Source organism: Sipha flava, unplaced genomic scaffold, assembly GCF_003268045.1.
Source record: "Sipha flava isolate LNK unplaced genomic scaffold, YSA_version1 42_pilon_pilon, whole genome shotgun sequence".
Lineage (NCBI taxonomy): Eukaryota > Metazoa > Arthropoda > Insecta > Hemiptera > Aphididae > Sipha > Sipha flava.
The window spans coordinates 3023025-3047251 of record NW_020273159.1 but is presented as its reverse complement, the minus strand read 5'-3'; the positions used below and the strand labels follow the sequence as shown (position 1 = coordinate 3047251).

Here is a 24227-nt window from a genome sequence, read left to right as displayed (position 1 = left end):
GAGAGAGAGAGAGAGAGAGAGAGAGAGAGAGAGAGAGAGAGAGACGAGAGAGACGAGAGAGAGAGAGAGAGAGAGAGAGAGACATCATGAACAACACCTCACTGCGAACTTGCAATGCGTCCGCCGCGGCGAAAACACGTGCACTGAATGAATTCGCAGCACGCACGTGGCGTCTCGCACACATTTTTCGCATACAGGTAGGTAAATGACGTTTGCGTTTTGAAACGGTATTTTTTTTTTACCGTGCAATATTCGCAAAAGAAACAATAAATCACAGCTATAGCTTGTGGTGATGGTCCGTGTCATATTATTACGATGGTCGTGTATGGTGCACTCGTTTAAATTTGCATTTTACCGCCGACGCCGCAGCACCACATAATACAGGAAAAACGATTTTGTGTTTGGTCGACGACCACGATACAATCGTTGCTAGACCTACCGTCTGGTCGACAAGTATAAAAATGACTTTGCCCACCGAATACAACTCGAATGCAAAAACGGCGAAACATCGTTCACGTATATACCCACGGACGACAATTATTAAAAATCATAATGGGCGAATTCATTACGCGAATAGTCGACTTCACCGGGGCCCCGGTCTGGCCAATTTTCAAATGAGCGAATTGGCGAATTAGCTATATAGCTCGTGACCAAACGCGCGTTGCCAAAAGACGTAAACGAGAAAAAAATTGTTTTAAATTGGGCTGCGATGGAAATCATTTTTATAATAAAGCTTTTTTTATTTTTAACCGAAAACACTCTTTTAACAAGACTATCTTACATACGTTCTATAATTATTTCCACACACAACTCCAATAAATCTCCTCGAACGTACGAAATTAATTGTATATTTTTACGATTCACGCGTTTAATCGGTAAACGACTAGAAGTATAACTGTCGTTTCGGCACTAATGTTTAACATATTTTATTAAATAATGAATACCGCTATGGAATTTTCATATTTGCTTGTGAGCTAATCAAATCGAGAGAAAAGCGCCGTCGAGGGATTATTTTAATTTTTTGAAAATTTTTTGCAATCGATTACAAGAAAATCTAGAAAAAATAATGCGAACATGAAGCATCACACTTAAGCAAAGTCAAATGGTTTCCTAAAGTTATCGTTTGAATATGTTAGAATAGTACTTAAATTGTAATGATAGTGAAATTATTTAAAAAAAAAACGTTAAGATTTATTTTAAAATATAAGAGTAATATTTGTAACATACATGGTTTTAATTCACTTTAATATAGTTTTATCACGTTTTACATTTTTAAATACAAATTTTAACACGAATCAATTTATTCTCATTGTGATTATGATTAAATACGTTTAAAATCGTATCTCAGAAGATTGGATCGATTTGTTGAATTATTTGTATTTATATATACGCAAAAGACTGCGATATATCGTTTTTTGTATATATATATATATATATATTTATTTATATATGCTGTTTCTATGGGAAAAATATCTAGTACGATAACGGGAGTAAAAGTTGTTATAATATAAACACCATGTTTACCCTTTGGTTATGTGAATTTTAAGAAAAACTCAATGTGAATCCATGATGTCGTAATAGGGTCAGTGATCAGTAATAAAACTATTCCGGTTGTTGACAAAATAATTTGTTATATTGAAATAACTTAGTTATTATATTCACAACCTAAAAATAGATACTAGTTCTTCTATTTAGTCAACCATCAGATAGTTTAAAAAGGTTAAATTATGATTGACGATTCATTCAAAATAATTTTTTACTTTTATATGAGTTATAATTCAAGTTATATATATATTTGTATTAAATTAGTAAAATTTCTGTTGGCTTAATATATTATAAAACATTAAAATTTAATAAGAACAATATGAACAGATGTATTAATTTACACTAAATTCTATTCCAATAGGTGATCCTGAGTTTTATTACTACATGAATGATAAGTGCAACTACATTTTTCCTTTGAGAATTCGAAAATTCGAGTTAACCAATTATTATTATACGTACACTCCATAAAAGCCTATAAAAAATAATACCGATATGTATTTCATTTATGACTAAACGTAATTTTATAGCATCTTTGCAATATATCATAAGTTTTATTGTACGTGTTTGAATGAAATTCTTGGAAAAACGCATATAACATCATGCGTCCATGAACATTATAAACACATACTCATCCACATAAGCACACATGTATTTAAAAATAACGAGGTATAATATTTCATTAAGTAAAACCACTCCAAGTATTATTTTAACACAGGGATGTATTAAAATTCAACTAATTTAAACCAGTTCATTAAATTAATTTTTCATATTACTTACGATATTAATGATATAATTTAACATGTTTAGCTTAAACTACATAAAAAGTAATCAAATAATGAATTTATAAAAAAAATAATTGAAATTATGTTTATAAAAATTCCGAATGATTATTTAGGAAAAATATTCATGATTTAAATTGAAAGCGGTAAAATTCTAATATATTTACAGCATAAATAATAATATTGATTAAGTATACATTAAATATTCATCAATGATAATAATAATTAATTATTAATTGTTGGACAAATCATATGAATTGGGTAAATTATTATTACAGTAGAAGTAGTGTACAGCATATACAAGTATGTACTATAAATTGCCTAGTTGAATTTTTGTACGGAAATGTTTGTGTTTTCCTAGTTTTGTAAATCTTAAATTGTCGACAGTTACACCTTTGACGTCGTTAATACCACTCTGTATATTTGAATTAGGCCTATCTGTTTGTTCCACACTTTAAACAAACCTTTCATCCAATTACAGCGTCATCACAGTTTTTAAAACTGTTGTATTTAATATATATTTATAGTTTTATAGTCAACACATCAAAACTATTTATTCTGTTGAGTAATATCCTATTTTAATTGTTGAGTCATTGGTTAACTACATAATTTAGAAAATAGAAATTGACCGAAAGTCAAGGAATAAATAAGCGAATATACCGTCGACTGACTCGTTACTTAACACAATACGGCTTTTATTTCAATTGAGTTTAGATTTTTAACTGAAAAAAAAATTGGAAATTACTTTCTTGGTTTCAAACGAACATACTGACATTAATTATTATTTTAAGCGAAATATGTACAAAAACATCAATACGAAAAGTGTATATTTTACGGAATATTGAATAAATACCATGTATAGTTGATTAAACAATTCTCTGCGTATCTAAATATCTTCCAAGTACTAAATTTATTAAATACCTGATTCACATGGTACCTTTTTATCTATAGTATATAAACTTTTTTTTATTTAACCATCAATTATTGTTTATTGTACGTAGTTTTATTTATTTTATATTTACTTTAAACACAAGGTGATACTTGATTGCTATCTAGACGTAAATATAATATTTTTTTTATAAGAATAAAATAAAATAACTTTTCAAAAACAATCTATAATATTAAAACTTCTACCGAAAACGTTTAATTCAATTAGAATCATCAAGAAACATAATTGTCAACAATGGTAAATATGCTTCCCATGTGACGCCTATAACATAATGGTGTAATAGTTCATATATTACATATATTACGAAAATAATTTTATGGTAGAATGTGATTATTATAAAGATTATCAAATTGTAAACTAATCCACTGAGAAAATAAAAATAAAATCGGAATTAACGTAGAGAAATTCATCAATACATTTTAATTAAAAACAAATTTTCTATTCACTCACCTTTAAACTTTGGTGTAAAAATTTCTCTCCAGTATTTTTCAGTTGCACATATAATTGTAAAATACTGGTCCAATGTTTATGGGCGAAATCTGATTTTTGATCAGGCATGTCAACAGCGTGATCACCGACAATCGAATCCAAATTCGAAAATTCAACATTCAAATTCTCGTACAACGCAAAGAATTTAACGTACAGCTCTGCCAACTGTATCCTCCAATCTACTATTCTGTCCAAATACGTCCAATGATCTTTCAAAGCGATAGATTTTCCTTCTAGATCTACTCTTGTCTCGGCATCAATGTACGTCAATGGTGACAAACCAGTCGAGTTTACCAAAGCGTTGATATCGATCCCTCGGGTCTGAAAAAACATTTCATAAAGCGTTAGTAATATTGTTTAGAACATGCCGAAAACCGGTTTAAAGTTATGCACGTGCCCGCCGCGGTTTAAAATACTTAAACAACAAAAACTAAAACCTTTATAAAGCCAAGGAATATGTATATTAATAATAACAATGATGTGATAAAATCTGCCGAACAATTTAACCTAATTTTATTGGTAGATATTTCTTACAGATTAAAATGATGCAAGTTTTCAGAACAAAAGAATGGTCTGTTATCCAATATACACCAAATCGACCTAATTATTAGTATTTTTTTAACAAAATAACTACCTAAATATGTACATCTGCATACACGTTAAAATACCTATACCAAACTCTATGCAATCACAGTATAAAATTTAATTTTAAAAATATTTTACAGTGTTGAAAACGTACCCTAAGGTCTCTTTGTAGACTTTTATAGGATACTAAAAACTCTCGAGCTTCCGTAAGTGTTCTGCCCATGGAATTGTGTTCGTGTAAAAACGATTCAGCCGAACTCACAAGCCACGAGAATATCTGGAAAAAAACACACATTGATGAAATAATTATATATCTAAGCTATACGGTAAATTAAATTTAAACGATACAATTATCTAATTATGTTTTATTTTTAGACGTACAAAATGTAAAATTATTATTTATGTTTTATGAAGGTAAAGGGAAAATGTAACGTTAACTAATATTATATATTTTTATGCATTTATACAGTACATTAGTAGGCAAATTAAGTAAACATTAGAATGTGTAATTACGAATAATAAATAATAATCTACGGAAAATAAAAACGATAGCGATATTTTCTGATTAGAAATTTATCTTATAAATATTGTAATAATTATGGTGCATGTAATATTATAATTATTATTTTAGGAATTTTGCAAGTAATAGATAACAATGTCACGAGCAATGATTACATCAGAAGCGTATAATGTTAACATATCTACTAAATTATTTAACTCCGTATAAGTCAATACTTTGTTATAGTTTTCGGAAAACGTGTTGATTGCTTCGGATGATTCTAAATATTTGTCCTGGTCTTTCATAACAATTGATAATATTAATTGTTTCTTTCTTTCCAACTCTTCCACAACCCGTTTTACACCCTGAAAAATTATACACATGTTTGTACAAACAATAATTCTATTTATTATCATTCTAATGAAATAAATAGAACGAATTTAACACCTCTGCTTCAGGTACGTCTTTCAGTATTAAGTTTCCTTCTTGAATTACTGAGGCGCCGGTTCGCTTTACCGTCTCCGTAATGTATGTGTTTTTCGTTGCCAACTTTTCATCCGACGAATGTTGAAGTATCGTTTCCCATGCTCGAAGTACCTAAATCGTGCGTGAAAATAATAATAAATATTTTTCGAAATTAAAACAAACCAACCGAATGGTTGGTAATCTTTATCGGGCCCCATTACTTTCTCGGCCGATTCGAAAAATTTCATAGCGGCGTCTAGGAGATGTTCTCTCCTGGTGATCTCTTCCAAGTATTCCGTAGCCAACTCCAATAGTTTATACGCCTTGCATTTGTAATCGTCTTCCATGTAACCTTTTGTCAGCACCAATTGCTCGGTGGCTTTCACCACCCTCAGTGCCTGATCTCTGATGTCTTTGGCCTCGATCATCAGGTTAGCGTTAACTTCCGTCAGCTTGGAACACTCATACTGCGAATCTCCCAGGCAATTTTTCGTTCTGTCCAGAGAACTTCTACGTTCGGATAGTATGTTTTCGAGTAAATTAAGGTCGGTGACTAGAAGAGATATCGTCAATCGTTTTTCCAGCATTGTCTTGCGTTCGTGACAGTCGATGTCTAATGAATGGCGTTTATCGTGAAGTTTCTCCAGCCAATGTTCGACTTGGGAAATGGCTAGAAACGAAATAACACAAGTGTTGTTAAAAAATCGTTATCTTTTAATATTAAATTAAACAAATGTTTATATTTACTGTACCACACTGACAGGTTATATAAAAGGCTCGAAACATTATAAAAGTTTACTGTCTCTGAATACATAGATAATAATATGATTTGACATAAATGATACAAAAAGAGAACGATAGAATAAAAAAGTATTTTGTAGGTTCCAATGAATTTATTTACCCCGTCCCGTATATCATGTGATCAAAATGTAAATTATAATGAAATAATTTCAACGTGAAGACTAAAATACGTTGCAAATCCTAGTCTTAAAATGTATATAGTAAACGAGAATTAATTAATGTGTGTTACGATGAGCACTCGATAAAATACAGCTGAGAGTTATGAAAAATGGTTTTAAACAAAAATTAAACTCGGTACCCTATGCATATCATTTGAATCAGTAAACATGTGTTTCTTAATGGATTTCTGACCGAACAGTTGACAGCTCGTCAACAAATATTGAAATACACTCTTCATTGTACGCTGTTTTAATGAACTGTTGACGTTATTCTTATGAATCATCACCATAAACAATTACTAAAAATGTTTACATAGTTTGCGAGATAAAATTTAATTTAACAATTCGCTTTAAATTCACTTTTAAATTTTTTTCTAATTTTTCAATATTTTCTAAATTTTTTATCGATTTTACTTAGCAATAAGTATTAATCGCATGCTTCGCAATAACAGAGAACTTTTAAACCGTTGTTGATTTCATATATTAATTCTGTATACGAAACTAACAACGATTTAATATATGACTAAATACATATTAAATATAATTATATATGAATATTATTCAAATAGTATATGATATACAAAGTCTCGATTATTAATCTAATCTGCACACATATTTATCACGTATTTATTGCGTATATTGTTCGACGCATGAAACCAATGTGCCTCACTACTTTAAATAGGTATAAGTACTATAAAAAATACATGTTTTTTTCACATTTTTTCAAATATAGAATATCAAATCCACAAAGACTGAACTGATGGAGTGCACTATTATTATAACGACTTGAGCGCAATAGTGATCGGATCTGCAACGGTACGTCATTTTACAATAAAAATAATCGATGTTTCGGTTGTAGATTTCATTACATACGACTTCAATATCTCGTAGGAAATATGTTATTATTATTATCTTACCAAGCGAAACCGAATTGTAATTATACGCCGGCCTCGAATCCAGCGTGCCTTTGGTCTGCAATTCCTTCAGAACGTCCAGCAGCTGCGTGCCGTTTCCCAAAGCGACCACGAGCGCCTCCAGTATGGACTTACGGACCTCTTGGATGTGCTCCAAATGGTTTTTGATCGACTCGACGTCGGTCGGCAGGTAACTGCGACAGAGAGTTTCTAGCGTGCCGATCCGTTCCATGCACACGTCGGCTTGCCTGCGTAAGGATTTTTTATATTTCATCAAATAAATGATATTCAAGTGAAATGCCGTTTCCGGATCACGGAAATCCGCGAGATCCGAAGACCCGCGGACGCCGGGACCGAATCGCACGTCCGCGTGTTATTACCGGTGGTACTCGACGTTCAGGTGCAGCAGGTAACTCCTCTTCCGGAGCACGTCGTTCACGTCTTTCCAGGCCAGCCCCAGCGAATCGGCCATGGCGGCGTACACCTCGGGTTGCGTGTTTTGCGTGGCTATCAGATGGTCGGCTTTCTTCAGCAACTCGTTGACGGGACTCTGCTTTTCCTGCGCACGCGTACAACAATAATAATAATCATTGTACAGCTGTAACTCATTATTACGTGCTCGCACCAGTACGATCACGAAAACACGTTTATTTTAATGTTACATTCGCGCGCGCACACACACACACACACACACACACACGCGCGCGCGCGCGCGGAATGTATGTACACTGTACCGGGCGTCTAATATGCATATCGAGTCAAGGCTAGTGCCGGTTACCGCCATAAATGGTATGAACGCACACACACACACACACACACACACACATAAATATGTGAGTATTCGCAAACCGCTACGTTATTATATTTGTTTATTTATTATTGCCATGTATTATTTTATTTTTAATGAAATCCGACGACATAATTATTCGGTACGTCGGTTATCATACGTGACAACGGTGCAAGTCTGCAAGTCGAGGTGTCCGCTTATGCGGTGCATTTCAACACCGCGACTAATTTGGGTACGTTATTGTTTTTCACGCGTGTAATTCCATCGGGGACGGAAAACGAGCGACAGACGTTTCGCTCGCCAAGAACGTGCAACAGCTATACAACAGAACATCGTGGCGATATTCAAAACATGGGAAATTATGACCTAGTTATCCGATCAACATCTCGAACCAGACGTAAATGTACGCGGTTAATTATTGAATTATAATCACACCACGCGCAGTTTATGCGCACCACACGATATTACGATAAACGTATCGACCAAGTTATAATATTAAAATCAAAAACTTATTATAATTATGTGCATACGATATAATTAAAAACGTAAAATTTCTACTAATATTTTGTAAAACACATGTAAAATGTGTTTATTATTATACATTATTATCATATTAATTTCTACATTTATTTTGTTTATTATTCCAATTAAAAATATTCTATTTGTGACTTAAACAGTTAAGGACTCGTAGTTGAAAAATCATTTGTTTTTATTTATGCACTAAAAATAGCGGAATTAACCATTCGAAAAAATAATTGGTTTATATGTCATAGCAGCTTCGTAATATCGATATTTTCGTGAAAAGATCGATTTCACGAAGCGGTTACGACACACATACTCTTTCCATTTCTATTCTTACAAATAAATCAATGACTCGTCTTTAACATTTACTACTTATGCTAAAATTTAACATATTATTTTTCAGATCTTATACAGAGGTGCATTTATTTGAGATCACAATCTCTAGGAACTCGTGCAAATACGAGCAAATGATAATAACATTTTTTTTATTGTATGAGAGATGACAGGGGAGCTTATTATTGTTCACAAAAATCATAACACTGTTTTAAAATAATACTAGATCCACGTTCATTGATTCTTGTATATCCTTTTAATGGATGTATTACTCGCATAACGTTCAAAAATCAGATCTAAGAAAATCTTTGTTGGTGTCAAGGTGAACACACAATTAAGTCATTCATACGAGTGTAATAAATTTGTTATGTTCTAAATGATATTATAGCACAGTACTTATGTATTATACACATTATAAAATATATAACGACGACTAACAAATTAAATGATTAACAATGAGGTCTTATTTCCAAACAAAATCGACGCCTTTCACTAAAATATATAAATAATAAATATATACTCGTACATAAACGAGCTCCATTATCCGGCTTCATCCGAGAGTTATAGGTTTATTTTTATAAATTTATAATTTCCATATTCGATACGAAATTAGAGCAAACGATTCAGTATGTTTGGTAAGTATTCCGTAGACAAAGTAGAAATGAAAACATACTATTATTTAGTACAATCATATCACTCAATTGAATTAAACTATTAGTGTAATGAACCGATGGACTTAAAGTGTACTCTAAAAATGTAAATTCAAATTTTAAGCTAAAAAACATCGATTGAAGATAGCAAAATGAGAAAATGAGTTTTTACCTATAAAAAAAGAACATTTAAAATGCATATATTATATGACATCCTCTTTCTTGTTTAAATAATGTTTTATATAATCTTCTATAGATGAATAGTACATAATAATGACTATTGCTTTATGTCTACAGGCCGAAGATTATAAACATATTATAGACACGTCCTATGTATTATCATATCGACAAATTATTCTAAAACTAAATTTGTATTAACGTCTATGTTAAAGATATATAAAATAAATATCAATCTCCATAAAAACAATTAAGTCTAAGACGATTCAAACCTGTATTTTTTCCAACACTGTCTCATGATCGGCCTGCAAGCTCATGGCCTCTTCCATCGTCTCTCCGAGCAACGTGAGTTCTGGACATAATTCCAGAACTTTAAGTTCCAAGACATCGCGACACTGAAACAATAAAAAAAAAATGAACGTTTAAGATTCGTAAAAAATGTTTGGTCACTAAAATAACATGATGCAAACATGTTTTTATCACATCAAAGTGTACCATAATTATTATAGAGAGAAACATCTTAAAGTTGGGAAGTCTCATCATCGATAACACTGTGCAACAATACAACAAACATTATATATTATAGTGTTGTTATTCGCAAAGTAGTGTAAAATCACTTAATGAGTTGTATACAATAATGGCACTAAAATGATGTTACAAAATACGTGTGTCATATATTAACAAAGCTACTTTGAAATTAAAAATAAATTCATAAATCCTTAATAATCCTTGAGTTTATAGAAATGAATACACTTTATGTTATGTATGATCAGAAATACTCTATTTTTTATTAATCAAATATTTAAAGAACTACTATATTGACAATAGCACGAATACCGTTACTATTGGAGTTAATGGCATATAGGTAAGTAAATGCAGATATTGCTTTGAATACACGTTATTACTGTGCAGTAAATTTTACGACTTTTCCGGAAAGATAAAACGTATAAATTTTCGCAAAGTTAAATACAAATGACGTCCGACCTTCGGTCATTGACGTACCTCAACATTTAAAAGTCAAAACCATTGTCCATTGCTGAGAGAACATACGATCCCATCGCACGCGCGTTTCGACAACAAAGGAAAATAATATAAACAATACATCGGCTCAGCAGTTTAAACATTGTTTTTATAAACAATTATATATAGAATTGTGGTTGATAACATATGTAAAATGTTGGGGATAAAAAATAAATTTACGAATTATTGCATTTGACCACGATTATAAAACATGTTTTGACCAAACATACTCGTTTAAAAAAACGTTTTTTTTTTTTTTTTTAATTAAATTTCTTAATTTTCTGAGTTAGTTTTCTTAGTTTTAGTGTTTAATTTTAATGCCTTTTTACGAAGAAAATGACCCTCCAATTTAATTTTTTTTATTTTTAAGTCAACAAAACAATTACTATAAGTGGTAGCCATCAAAAATGTTTCTACGCTGCTTTTCTTTATACTGATTATAATTGATTCGAGTAAAATATTTTTGCATAATATTTAACGTTAAATTAAATGCGTATAATTTGAGTATACGAAATATAATAAAGTATACTTATTTACGACTAAGCAAGGTAATATAATACAAGCCAAACGCTTAAGCATCACAAAATAATAACGATTTTTTTTATTTAAAGGTACTAATTTTATTATCATTGATAAATAAATAGGTAAGTATAACGAATGTTTTTTCCTCTAAATTAAACTTTTTGCTGTAACAAAAAATGTTCCATTAAATTTCCAATCATGTTTAAGCCATCTACAAATTTTTTTTTTCAATATTTAAAGTCATTGATTACTTAATTTAATTTATTTTTAACATAAAAATTGTTATAATATTTGCCTATAATTTTTCCAATTTAAAATTAAATACAACACAACAAAATATTAATAACAGAAAATGGTCAATTTTATAAAAAAGTAAGTAAACGAACAGTCATACATTATACTTTTCTCAGGTTAAAATTAAAGAATAAGACTTTGTAAACTTATATTGTCATAAAAATTAGATTAATCATGTAAAAAACTGAAAATCATGAAAATTTTAATGACGACAATAAGATTTATTTAATGAAAAAAGTTCGATAGTTACAAATGCTAATTCTATGGACTGAAATTAAATAAATTTGTACGGGGCTGGAAAAAGCTCGAAATAATCACCTACTATAAGCTGATTGATATAACAATAGCATTACAATAAGGTAAAGAAGGATTGCTCAAAACCACTGACCGTCCGAAACGTCCCGGGGCCCGCTGCAATACAGTAATAGCCAGTGGCGTAGAAAGACTCGCTAGCAAACTCTGGCAAACTGAAAAAAAAGTTACCTTTTTAACCAGTGTTGTGCATTATCTAAATAATTTTATCTAGATGATTTATCTAGATACAAACATTAATCTTTTTATCTTATCTAGATAATAATAATTTGAAGTATCTTTTTATCCATCTTTTTAAATAAAATGGTTATCTAAGATAAATTATCTAGATAATTTTGAAAAAGATAATTTTTTTTTGTGGGAAGTGAAACGAGAAATAATAAACACTTAATATTACCATATGTACGTTTTAAATTTTAAATATACATATTCTATAAACGAAGAAAAGGTATTGTAAAATTATTTACACAGAAAACATAAAAATGAACGTAATACCATTCAATTTTATAACGATTAACTTTTTTTTTTCTATATAAACGACAACTGGGCGATACCAGCGATACTAGGCGATACGCTGCCCAATGCTTACACTCGGAATTTAATATACGTATACCTAGTAGCTAATATTATAATAATATAGACAATAATTGTGTGAACGCATGGATAGAAAACGTCAATCTTTTGTTGAAACGTTCCATAAATAACAATGTATAAACTTAGATTAAAGTAATAAATAATAAAAAAGCCAACCAGTAACCACTGAATAGTGGCCACGGCTATATAGTATTAGTGTACATAGATTTTAAATCGAGTTAGTGAATACTGAAAATAGCAACAAGGTAATAGTAATCACTTATTAGTTATTGGTAAATACGTACGGTTAAATAAAATAAATACACCGATTTATATGGAATATTTTAAAATTATGATATATTTAATCAAGCTTGAGTTTCATAAATATAATATACATACATACATACAGATATGCATTAAAAATTATAAATTGTCCGCCAGAGACCAGTATTAATAACATTAATAATACTATTTTTAGTATCCTTCATTCATACTTTGCTACGTTGACGTTCCATCGACCATCATTGTTATTAGTTATTTTTGGCTGTTCGACGTTGTTAACTAGTTGTCCTTATTTCTCAATTTAACATGGATAAATGTATTTCTCGAGAGAGGAAACGAATTCATGAAGATGATTCTGACATTATAGGTATATGTTTAAATCACAAAAATCATAAAACTAGTTACATTTTTGATTATACATTATTTAAATTATAATAAATAAATTTGATCTGTTAATTGATTAATAACATAAAATAAAAATAAATAAAAATAGTTTATTTATAATATCTTAAAATATTTATGTTTAAAAAATTTGGGTGATGAAAAATAAAAATAGGTTTATGTACTATTTTCTGTCTAAATTCAAATTTTTCGCATTGTTAGATTTTTTTTTTCTTTTATCGACGCGTAACCTCGGTTCTATCTCGCTCGCTCATTATCTAGCTGAATATCTCGCTGTGTGCCGCGGTCGTCGTCGTCATGTCGCGCGGGTCAATAAATCGTTGTTAATTTCTATAGCTTTTTTCCTTTACCACGCTTTATACCTTTACCACACTTTTTACCTTTGCCACATTTTTTACCTTAACCCGCTATCTTCATTTAACACGATATTTACCTTTAACACGTTATTTTCATTTAACACGCTTTTATCCAATACTTACACGCCGTGCAGACATTATTTGGACTTGCTGTTTGGAAACCATTATAGGACGATAGTAGAAGTACATATGAATCCACTCATACCACTTTCAAAACTCTAAGTCCAAAACTTGATTTACTATGATTTTATAAAATCATGTACTGTCGAATGACGAAAATAATGAAATTTTAAGAACGGGGAGGTATTGAGCTCATACACCGTTTGGATGTAAGTTATCAATTGTAAAATTGATGAAAAAATGTGAGATCAGAATGGTTAGATGTAGCCGAGATTCAGCCGATGCCGTGTTAGTAAAGTCTCCCGTCTCTTTAAAAGTGATAACATTTATTCCGTGATAGTTTTATTGAAAAATCGTTGACGTACTTCGTCGGTTTGACGTGTATTATTTATTATACCGCATAATGCACGATAAATATGTACGCTTTTGGGACTCCGTAACAACGACCGATTTTTGAATTTACCCGTGTGTAAAAATTATCGGTGACCGTTCCGATTTCATATACTCTGCGGTAGCATATACTAGTAGCATATACTAAGGGTCAGACGTACGTCGACCGCGGTAAAGCGTCAGTGAAAATAACTAGGGCCGGCTGGAGGGCCCGTCGTCTTGGCCTTTTGTACAACATTTTTTTACCATCTCATCCTCCGTAGCATAAGATGCGAGTTTGAATACTTTTTATTACACTAAAGTATGTACAAGTAATAGGTTTATCTTAGCCAAACAAGTGCAAATAGAGTACGTCTGGAACTTATCAGCCTCGGAATCCTCTAAAGTTCTCGCCGACCATGAAAATAACGATGTACACTTAACTTAGGTTTTACAATAATACCCGATTGCAGGAGACGGATGAGTAGCTCTATACACTATTTGCAGTTTTGTAGCGAGACATGACCTACTGCAATACGAGACGAACGTTAAATAATATTACCGATGTAATTTGTAAAGACGTAAAATACCGATTTTTGGAGATGTGTTGAGTGTCGGCCAATGTGCAAGCCCCTGTATTTGTCATGTGTTGTACAAGGTCATATATTTTTGGTAAATATTTCAGTCGACAGAATTTATCCATTAAGCGTTAAAACGTTATTGCCTAGCTATTTGGTAGAACAATTACATATTAATAATATAATTTAAAATCATATTTTCTTAAATGCATCTTCTAGAAAAATATATAATCATATTTTTAAGTTCATAACCTTTAGAGTTTAGACGTAAAACTTAATAAAATTAACACAAAACCACTTAAGGAAAATCCCTAACACTCCTCATCTAAATATTAAATTTATATTAATATTAAACTTGAAATATTGCGGGGTTATTCAGGATTCTAAGGAAAGCGAGTAACACGTTAATTTTATACAGTGGTGTATTTATTATTTTTGTGGTGGTATAATTGCGCTTAAGTATCATGCATCATCTTTTTAGATAGTAGTTTAAACACAGATAATATTTAAACTATACGAATAATTATCGTTGAAAAAAATCACATTGTATTTATGAACAATTGTGATTTTAAGTATACGAGTGTAATACTAATAAATGATTGTTTGATAAAGGCGTGCATAATAATATAAAAATCAAAACGGAATTTTTAACACATGACAATATATATATTATATTTGGTCTATGTACCATTGTACATCTATCTCTACAATAAATCTATCTAATTTGTATTCAGTTGTTGACATAGGTACATAATATTTGTAGAAGTCGAAATAAATAAATTGATTGGAATTTAAATTATAAATAAAAATAGGTACACTGACTAAATACTGAAAACTATTATACCGAAACATATTTAGCTAAAAGTAATTTTTTCTTTGAACGTAACATAAAAAAACTATACCATTTATACCGAACAGTATTACGAGTATAAGTATTCAATACAAAATTTAAGCCCTTTCGATTATAATTTGGTGAGTTACAATGAATACAAAAATTCGATTTTTTCAAAAAGCAATGTGTCATATTTTTAGTATATTTTAAGTTTTAGTTAGTTTTTCGTAATTATTAAGAACATTTTTGGGGCATTGGTAAAATAAACCCCTATAAAGTACCAAATAGACAACATTACCTATCAGATATCTCATATGTTTGTGAAAATTGGAGGAATCCACCTGGTCGCAATCGTGTAAAAAAAAACACAATACATTGCTCGTTTCACTCAGAATCTAAAATAAATAAAAACATTTGAAATGTTTATCTCAACATAAATTATTAACAAATTACAATAATTTAAATGTATTATTCTTTGTGTGTAAATTATAAGTTCACCATAAGAGTTATACGACTCGACTCGTTGAAACCACAATGTACACAATGTGTGTGCTGTGATTTTTCAAAACAACCGAATGCACTTTTCGATAAAAACACTTCCCGAGCGCGAAAATATGATTTTACATTACATCGTGCCTAAAAACGAAAACGTTCAAACATTTTTCCCTCTATTATATATGCGTGCACGTACAATACCAATAAAAACAATTATACAACACGATAATACGTGTTTATCGTTATAACATGTGTTATTACCGTTCATCATTACTACGACCACCCCACACGTGACTCGGCAGAAAAAATAACTGCTGAACCCCTACGCAAGGGATCATTCATTAAAGGGATCGAACGCATACTTTCGATGTGTACAAATACGCGTGCGGTAGTGCTCGTCGATTGTGTACAGTCACGCGTGACAAATTCAAATTTTTCGCATTGTTTGATTTTTTTTCTTTTATCGACGCGTACCTCGGTTCTCTCTTGCTAGCTCGCTCATTATCTAGCTGAATATCTCACCATGTGTCGCGGTCGTCGTCGTCATGTCACGCGGGTCAATAAATCGTTGTTAATTTCGATAGCACCGGAGACGCAACACACACGCTCGAAACCATAGGCGGTACTAGACCCTCTTGGCAGGGGGGGCAGGTAATACTTTAAGTAAAATATTAACACTGTTTTGTCTAAATCTTTAGACTAGCAATACTATAAAAAAAGTATTTTATTGATAACTATTTTAACTTATTCAGTAAAATGAATAATACACTTACAAATACCTAAATTTATATTATTTTATCTTATAAAATTTTAAAATAATAACTTACCACAATTTACCTGTGATGATTCTCATAATATTGGTTCATGATTTGTCAATGATAAAAATAAATTATAATAATATTGAAAATGTTGACGCAAAAATCTTATCAGCGTATTTACATGAATGGTTCCCACGGTTGTAGATAATAATATTATTACTTACAACCATGCAAACTCTAAATAAGCATGTAATATGAGGGGTTACCAACCAATATTTGAAATGTATAGGGAGAGTAAGAACTTGCAGGGGGGGGGCAGCCGTCTACCATGCCCTTCCCGTAGTACCGCCTATGTTCGAAACGTACACACAGTTACGGGTAAAATGATTATTATAAATATACGTTGTACGACACGCTGCCCATCGTATTCGAATGCGTCTTCGTCGATAATACTATTTGTGCAGGCAATGCTGCAGCGCATAAACACGTTGGCGTTGTTATCATTATGACTACGCGCTAAAATCCGTTGCGGAACGATTGACCACGATGCACAACGCGACGTGCACAAAGGTATATTAGTATTATTATTTTTATTGCCATTGTTAATTTAGTCTAATCTGTATAAAACCGATGTTTTGCACGTCACCGACCGTAGTGCGGCGCCGCCTAGGTACACGATCGTGCATACACCTCTATCTACCTACTACGGTTTAAACCACACCGAGCATCGTCGCCGCCACAACGAATCGGCCGAGTCCCGTTAAATGAAAAAAAAAAAAAAACGAAGTTTTTACAAAGAGAATAGTCGATTGTGGCGGAGAGTCTTACCAAACACGGACGAGACTGACAACGCGCGCGCGTAAACTCGCGCAGACCCGTCGTTAATTTGTTCTACTTGTCTGAAGATTTTTTGATTTACTGCTCGTCCGGCCGCGTTATGGATTTCCGACGCGGTGACTGCCAATATACGTGCTCACGTGTCTATGTATAATAAACGATACAGAGCATATAAACGTTTTACCCATCCACCTATACACATACATATAATATATCATATAATAGTTGGTAGATCGTGAAAACATAGTTTTCGAAAAAATTTGAGGTCCTGGGAATAGAAAAACGAAATAGAGCTTTTAACTAAGCAATTCATAAAAATTTAACCAATCATAATTCATAATTATTTTCACGTTAATAAAAAATACCCAGTTTTAAGTTTTATACAATAGAATTTTGAACTATTATGAGAGGAACACTGAAATACATTCAGAAAAATAATGATACCCCCCTCCCCCCGACTCTAAATCGATTAGTGATTATGTGTGAGAAACCTTCGAATACTTTATATGCTAAGTGACACAAAAATCTCAGGGGCATAACTGGAATATAATAAATTCGATTACTCGACCACGATGCTATTCGAGATAATGTCGATAATACCACGGTTATCGTATACTAATCCGAGTAATGTTGACATTAGCTGTTATGTTTTGTTTCGGAGCACCATCGATTGCCTTTTTTCACACGTACCCTTCAAAGGAATTTTAATGCCCGCGTCGGATATTATCACTAGACGGAACGACAGAACGCAGAAATCATTGGTATTCGAATCGAAAACAGCAAAATATAAAATGTGTTCATGTATATATTTTAACGTGTATTGGGTATTGTAATCATTGAGATAAATGTCGATCCTACACGGGTTAGAATAACGGGCACGCTTGAGTCCACCTCTAGCTGTAATTGTGGCGTAGAAAAAAATTATTATAGTATTTGAACACAGAAATTCGTCGAAATGAAAGTGAGAGCATGGCGATATCTTATAACATCAAAATATTAATAATGGTATTACATTAGATATGCCACAGACATTATATACTTGCACACACACACACAAACACATATATATATAAAATAACAAAGCATATATATGTTTTAAATTATACACCTATAAATTAAAAGGAACCGTGTCCGATTACTTCTGAATGGTTTGCGCGATATACCGCAGTTATAAATAATACTTTTACGTATATAGATGTATACGTATGTGTATATGATAATGTAATGTATTCATAATTTAACATTGAAACTATAGTGAACAGAATTATGTAACGATAGTATGTATACCTATGCGAAGCAGAAATATTTCGTTTGAAAACAAATATATTTTATTCGCTAGAGAAAAAAAATCGTACGAAGTGATAGTATAAGGCTGACAGAGCAAGCTGGTATATATGTGTGTACGTATATTTAACTTGAACATATTTTAATCTCATATTTTTCGATAGTGGTCCCTCCACGGGTTTCCATTTTTCTGTAATGTCCGCATTACTACTCTGTCAGAGTATAAATCATACTAGCTCACAGAGGAATTCCTTTATTAATAACATCATAAAAATGCATATTGCACATACATAAATTTATACAATTACAATATAAACGAATCGAAAACGAATCATATACCAACATTAATATTATTACAATGTATTAAATTGTGTAGTGCATAATAGTGAGCTGCTGCAAAAACGTTCGCGGAACAGACGTTATCGTTATGTCACGACTCAAATTAAATCCTCGTCGTCTTGATCAAATGCACAGCACAACAGATTATCACCATATACATGTGTAGACCTGTATTTCAAGGGGTGCCTACAATACTTTTAAGCTCTAACGTGTAAATAATAAAAATATATTAAATAAATTATAATGTATAAATAATTCAATAAACATAACATTAATTTTTTATTTAATATTGTGATATATTGTCCTAATGAATATATTTTTTCCTTGAATCTCGTATATTGTTCTCAGATAGCTTCTATTATTCATGATTTGTACTTTTGTCAATTTTAGCTGTTATTTTATCATAATAAGTGTTTGTACGAAAATGAATAACATTTTTTTTTACTTTTCTTTTGCGAAATATCATATATTTTTTACCAAATATTTTAGAATGAATTACATTTAATTTGAACGCCACCAGTTAAAATACGGGCCCTTTACTCTTAGACTTAAAATTGTAGGGCCCAATTTACATAATTTCGGGAGATGCCTGGGCTGACCCAGCATCTCCCGTGCGCACGCCTATGATTATCACGCAAACGTTTAGGAATAGCTATTTTTTTAACACGAAGTTTTTCAAATTCTACATGGGACATATTATAATTATATTTTCATGCAATTTTTCAATAAAAAATTATATACGAGTATATATCACTTAACACGCATTCACATGGAAACAATAAATAAATAATTCTTCTTCTGCTTTTGGGTTATCCGGTCGCTAGGACCATCCCGTCACACATCCAATTCTCCAACCATCTCAATTGCCAAATTCTTCTAGTTTGCTCCGCCTTCCAATTTTTTCTACATCTCTCTTGATTATATCTTCCCATCTTAATTTTGATCTTTTTCCTATTGGACTCTGTAACATAACCGCTCTTAATTGAAAGTTCTGGCACCTCATTGTATGTCCCGCCCATCGCAGTCTTCACTTCTGATTATTTTTTACTATGTTATTTTCATTATAGCTCTCTGTTTTTTCTTCTTTTCCATTCTCCGGTGATGTTATCTTTGAAAGATTCAAAAATCTACCGCAAAATTTTTCTTTCCAATTTCACGAATTTATTTTCATCTGATTTTCTTAGTGCCAAAGTTTCTAATCCGTAGAATATCACTGGTTGGATTAGGGTGGTATACAATATTTTCTTAATCTCTCTTGATAGTGATTTCGTATTTAATAGTTTCAGAAGACCGTAATACGCTTTAATAATGTAATTAATAATTAATATTAGTAATAATAATACTAATAGACCTAACTTATAAGTTTATAAACCTAACCTAACCAAATTTGTGGAGAAACTAAAAATTCTAATACCAGTTTACTCCAATCATTCCAATCTATAAACTTATATATCATCACAGGCACTCTATAGTTCGGCAGCAATCAGTCCTGACACAACGTTTTAAACATTCAAATACTGCCCGAAATAGTCTCTCAATCCTACAAGAAATTACATATGAGTACAGCTACAACTAACATCCCAAACCCACTGATCTCCAACCTTCGTTATTTATCCAACACGATCAATCAACTACATCGTTTAAAACGCCATTGGTCAAGATACTTACTAAATAAATAACCTTGACTGTTGAAATCTAAAAATTGAAATGGTGTCAATGAACACCCTTCTATCAAGTATACACGTCCATACCACAAAGTTATAAAATGTAGGTACTTATTGTGTTAATATTATATACAGATTATAAACACTCTTTGGTAAAATAAAATATAGTGTTAACACGATGCTATGTAAAATAAGCCACGACATAATAATTTTTCGCGACTAATTAATAAACTTCAATATTATTGCATCTTTATACGACGGTCAAATCATCGCAAAATGAAATATCAAATATGATATTATTATACACCAATTTTATAATGTATACGTGAGGCGCACGTCAATATATTCCATGATTTTGGAGTGTGATTAAGTATATGGACGATGATAGGTGATACGTGATACGTGCAGTTTATCGAACTACAAGGATGGTAAAACGTGGACCTAGATATCGTATATTCATATGTATTCATCTCCACGTAAGGATATTGGAAAACCGATTTGATGTACAAATATAAATAAATATGCAATGGTAATATTTTAGCGCACGGTTAAAATGCATAAACAATGTGAGCATTTTTCCATCAACTCGTGAACGACTATGAACTGCAACAATCGACCATATGTTTGTCGTGCTGCAGTGCGGCGGCATTGCTAAGCCGCGAGTCGTGCTGCTTATTCGGTGTATAATATAGTATTAGTTTATTTTATAGGCGTACTACATAGTTTTAGAAAAAAAAACTGTTAAGTTACATATATATTATTATATACATACGAACCTACGCGTTTCACATAAATATCATTTTTTTTTTCATTAATAAGTAAAATAACGTATTTAAATTCAACAAATGGGAACGGCTTATTATTTACATTTCAATAAACAATGATCTAATTTTTGACGCATGGTAACACAAAATTAACAATTATGTATGTTAAAATCACGCGTAATATTTGTATAACACTTTAACTGCAAGAAAATTAAAATGAGTTGTAAAACATCACTATGAACGTTTTTTTTAGCAATTAGAAAAAGTTTTTTAATGAAAATACTTTTGATCTTTATCCAACATATAGTAACCACTATACGATAAAATAGCTCATGAAGTAATGAACATTATTTCATTGTATGGTTATTGTAAATGTCATCTATCTCTCTATTGAAAAGTATATAAAAAATTACATATAATTAGACCACTTGAATCTCTTTGTTATTATTTATTTAATCAATTAACGTGTATTTAATACATGTTTATGTGTATATATATATACCTGTCGGCGCTTACTCGTCGTTTTTCATTCATCTGTTTTTATTTACGTTCCAACATAATAACTATTAAGTGTATAAATGTAATAGGTTAATTTATTGAGTTCAAATACTTCTAATGGTCTACATTTTGACATCCTACGACGTTCGCTACACCTACATTTTTTTCTGTTTTAAATGTAAGAACAATTTATTAGAGTGTTATATTTGCATATATAGTTAATAAATAATCGAACAATTTAATTGATACTATGAAATTTTTATGCACTATAATCTGTTTAATAAACATACTTATGAGATCACAGTTTTCGTTACACGTACAATCAACGTATATATTTATTATAGTAATTATGTATTAAACCTATAAGTATCTATGCATAAATATATATTTTTTAAGGGTTGTTAATGAATTTCATTATGGAAATTAATGTGAAACACGGAATATTTAAGAAACGAAATTATTTCAGTAGTATTTCAGTATTAATCACAATTATCGTGATCATGTTATTTCTATGCAACAGAGTGTTAAAATTATTATTAAAGTTAAAAGGTGTATAGGTATATAATTAATATGAACAAAATATTTTTAATTACTTACATTAAGAGAAATTTTTATTTTTTATAAAACGTATAAATTATATTTCGAACTGTTAACATTTCATATGCATCGTAGCATTAAATAATTAATATACTTAACCAGATGAAATATACCTCACATTATATACCAATATATATACCTACATTTTGTAAGCAAATTAGTGATTTATAAATCCAATATAAGTAATAATGAATGAAATATACATGATAAGATAACACCGCCCTTTAAATACATAAATACAATCATAATATGCAGCTGTAATAGTATACAGTTTTATTGAAAGAAAAATGTATACTTATTTTGCATATTTTATTTACATGTGGTTATCTGAAACACTTCTAATTCGAATGGGTAAAAAAAACATACGAGTAATTTCCGTAAATTCTTGTAAATTTCTTCTAGACGTTTTTTACGAGAATCGCAAAAACCGTTGGGGCAACTATAAGAAACAGTAAGTGTGCGTGCGCATAACGTTTATATACACACACACACGGACGCACGGACGTTCAAAAGAAGTTGTCCGATAGAAGTCTGACCGTATACATCATGAAGAACGTACGGTTTATAACGAAGCATCCGGTGTTGATGTTTGGCGAATTAATAATGTCCAATGAATACGACGAGCAAAAATTACGTGACTTCGTGTCTCGCAGTCCTCGATTTGGTCATCCCACGATAGTTGTACCAGTTATAGACTTCTCAGCGTTTGTAAATAATTTTTGTAATTGTCAGCTATTGATGACGACGGTAAGACGGCCGAGATAGTAATAACAATAATAATAATAATAATAATATTATTATTCTTGACCGGAAGGACGGGGACGGATGATACGTATTTCAATATTATGGTAGAGTTATTCGTATATCGGCATACACTGAAATTTGCTATTGCCGAGAGGATAATTAAAACAGCCATCGCGCGATACCGATGTAATATATTATTTGTACTCAAGTAGATTTATATTATAGCAGGTATCGTAGACTTAGTGATTTTGGATTTAATACTATGCATGGGAAATGAGGATATGATTCTCATGAAGGTATTACTGCAAAGCTCTATTTTTTTAAGGAACTATAATAATATAGTTGTTTATCATTTAAATACGAATATTTTTGTCGATTATTTGCAAGATATATAAAGATTTGTCCCAATCACGCCTAAGATGTACCACAATATATTGTACGCATTTGACGAAAATATTTCTCCGGATCTTATACTAAATAATGATAAATAAAATTTTAACAATAAAAAGAAAAAGGAAACGAACAAATTGAATGTATAAACATTTGTAATAGTCTATAATCTATTTTTCGAAGAACGAGTAGGTATTTTATTACGCATATTAACGTATACGTAATATATACACACACATATATGCAAGAACGAAGAGACCATAACCGTCTGCGTTATAGCCGATCGAGGTTTATAGAATAATTTATTTATTCTTTAACATATTCGTTTAAAATGTTCCATTCGAGGCGCTCAAAATAATCAATAATCATATCACGATACCGCATAAATATCATAATATATGAACTCATAGGTTAGCATATACTCATAATGAGTCAAAAATTCTGGCACCGAGAAAAAATGACAAAATATTGACTTAAATCACAACAAATTTTAACCTAGGTAAAAAACGCACACGTACAATGATTATTATGCAAGTAAGACGTG

At 31.1% G+C, this 24227-nt stretch overlaps 1 protein-coding gene across 1 annotated transcript in view; it reads right to left on the bottom strand.

Annotated features, from left to right (window-relative positions):
- LOC112689207 (titin) overlaps positions 1–24227 on the bottom strand; it is a 128817-nt gene that overhangs the window by 84571 nt on the left and 20019 nt on the right. Inside the window, exons 4-11 of the mRNA XM_025562791.1 lie at positions 9926–10048; positions 7565–7743; positions 7188–7432; positions 5533–5981; positions 5294–5443; positions 5083–5211; positions 4502–4624; positions 3724–4083 (exon numbers count right to left, since the gene is read on the bottom strand). Of these exons, the coding sequence (XP_025418576.1) occupies positions 3724–4083; positions 4502–4624; positions 5083–5211; positions 5294–5443; positions 5533–5981; positions 7188–7432; positions 7565–7743; positions 9926–10048 (1758 nt within the window). The remainder of the gene's footprint in view (positions 1–3723; positions 4084–4501; positions 4625–5082; positions 5212–5293; positions 5444–5532; positions 5982–7187; positions 7433–7564; positions 7744–9925; positions 10049–24227) is intronic.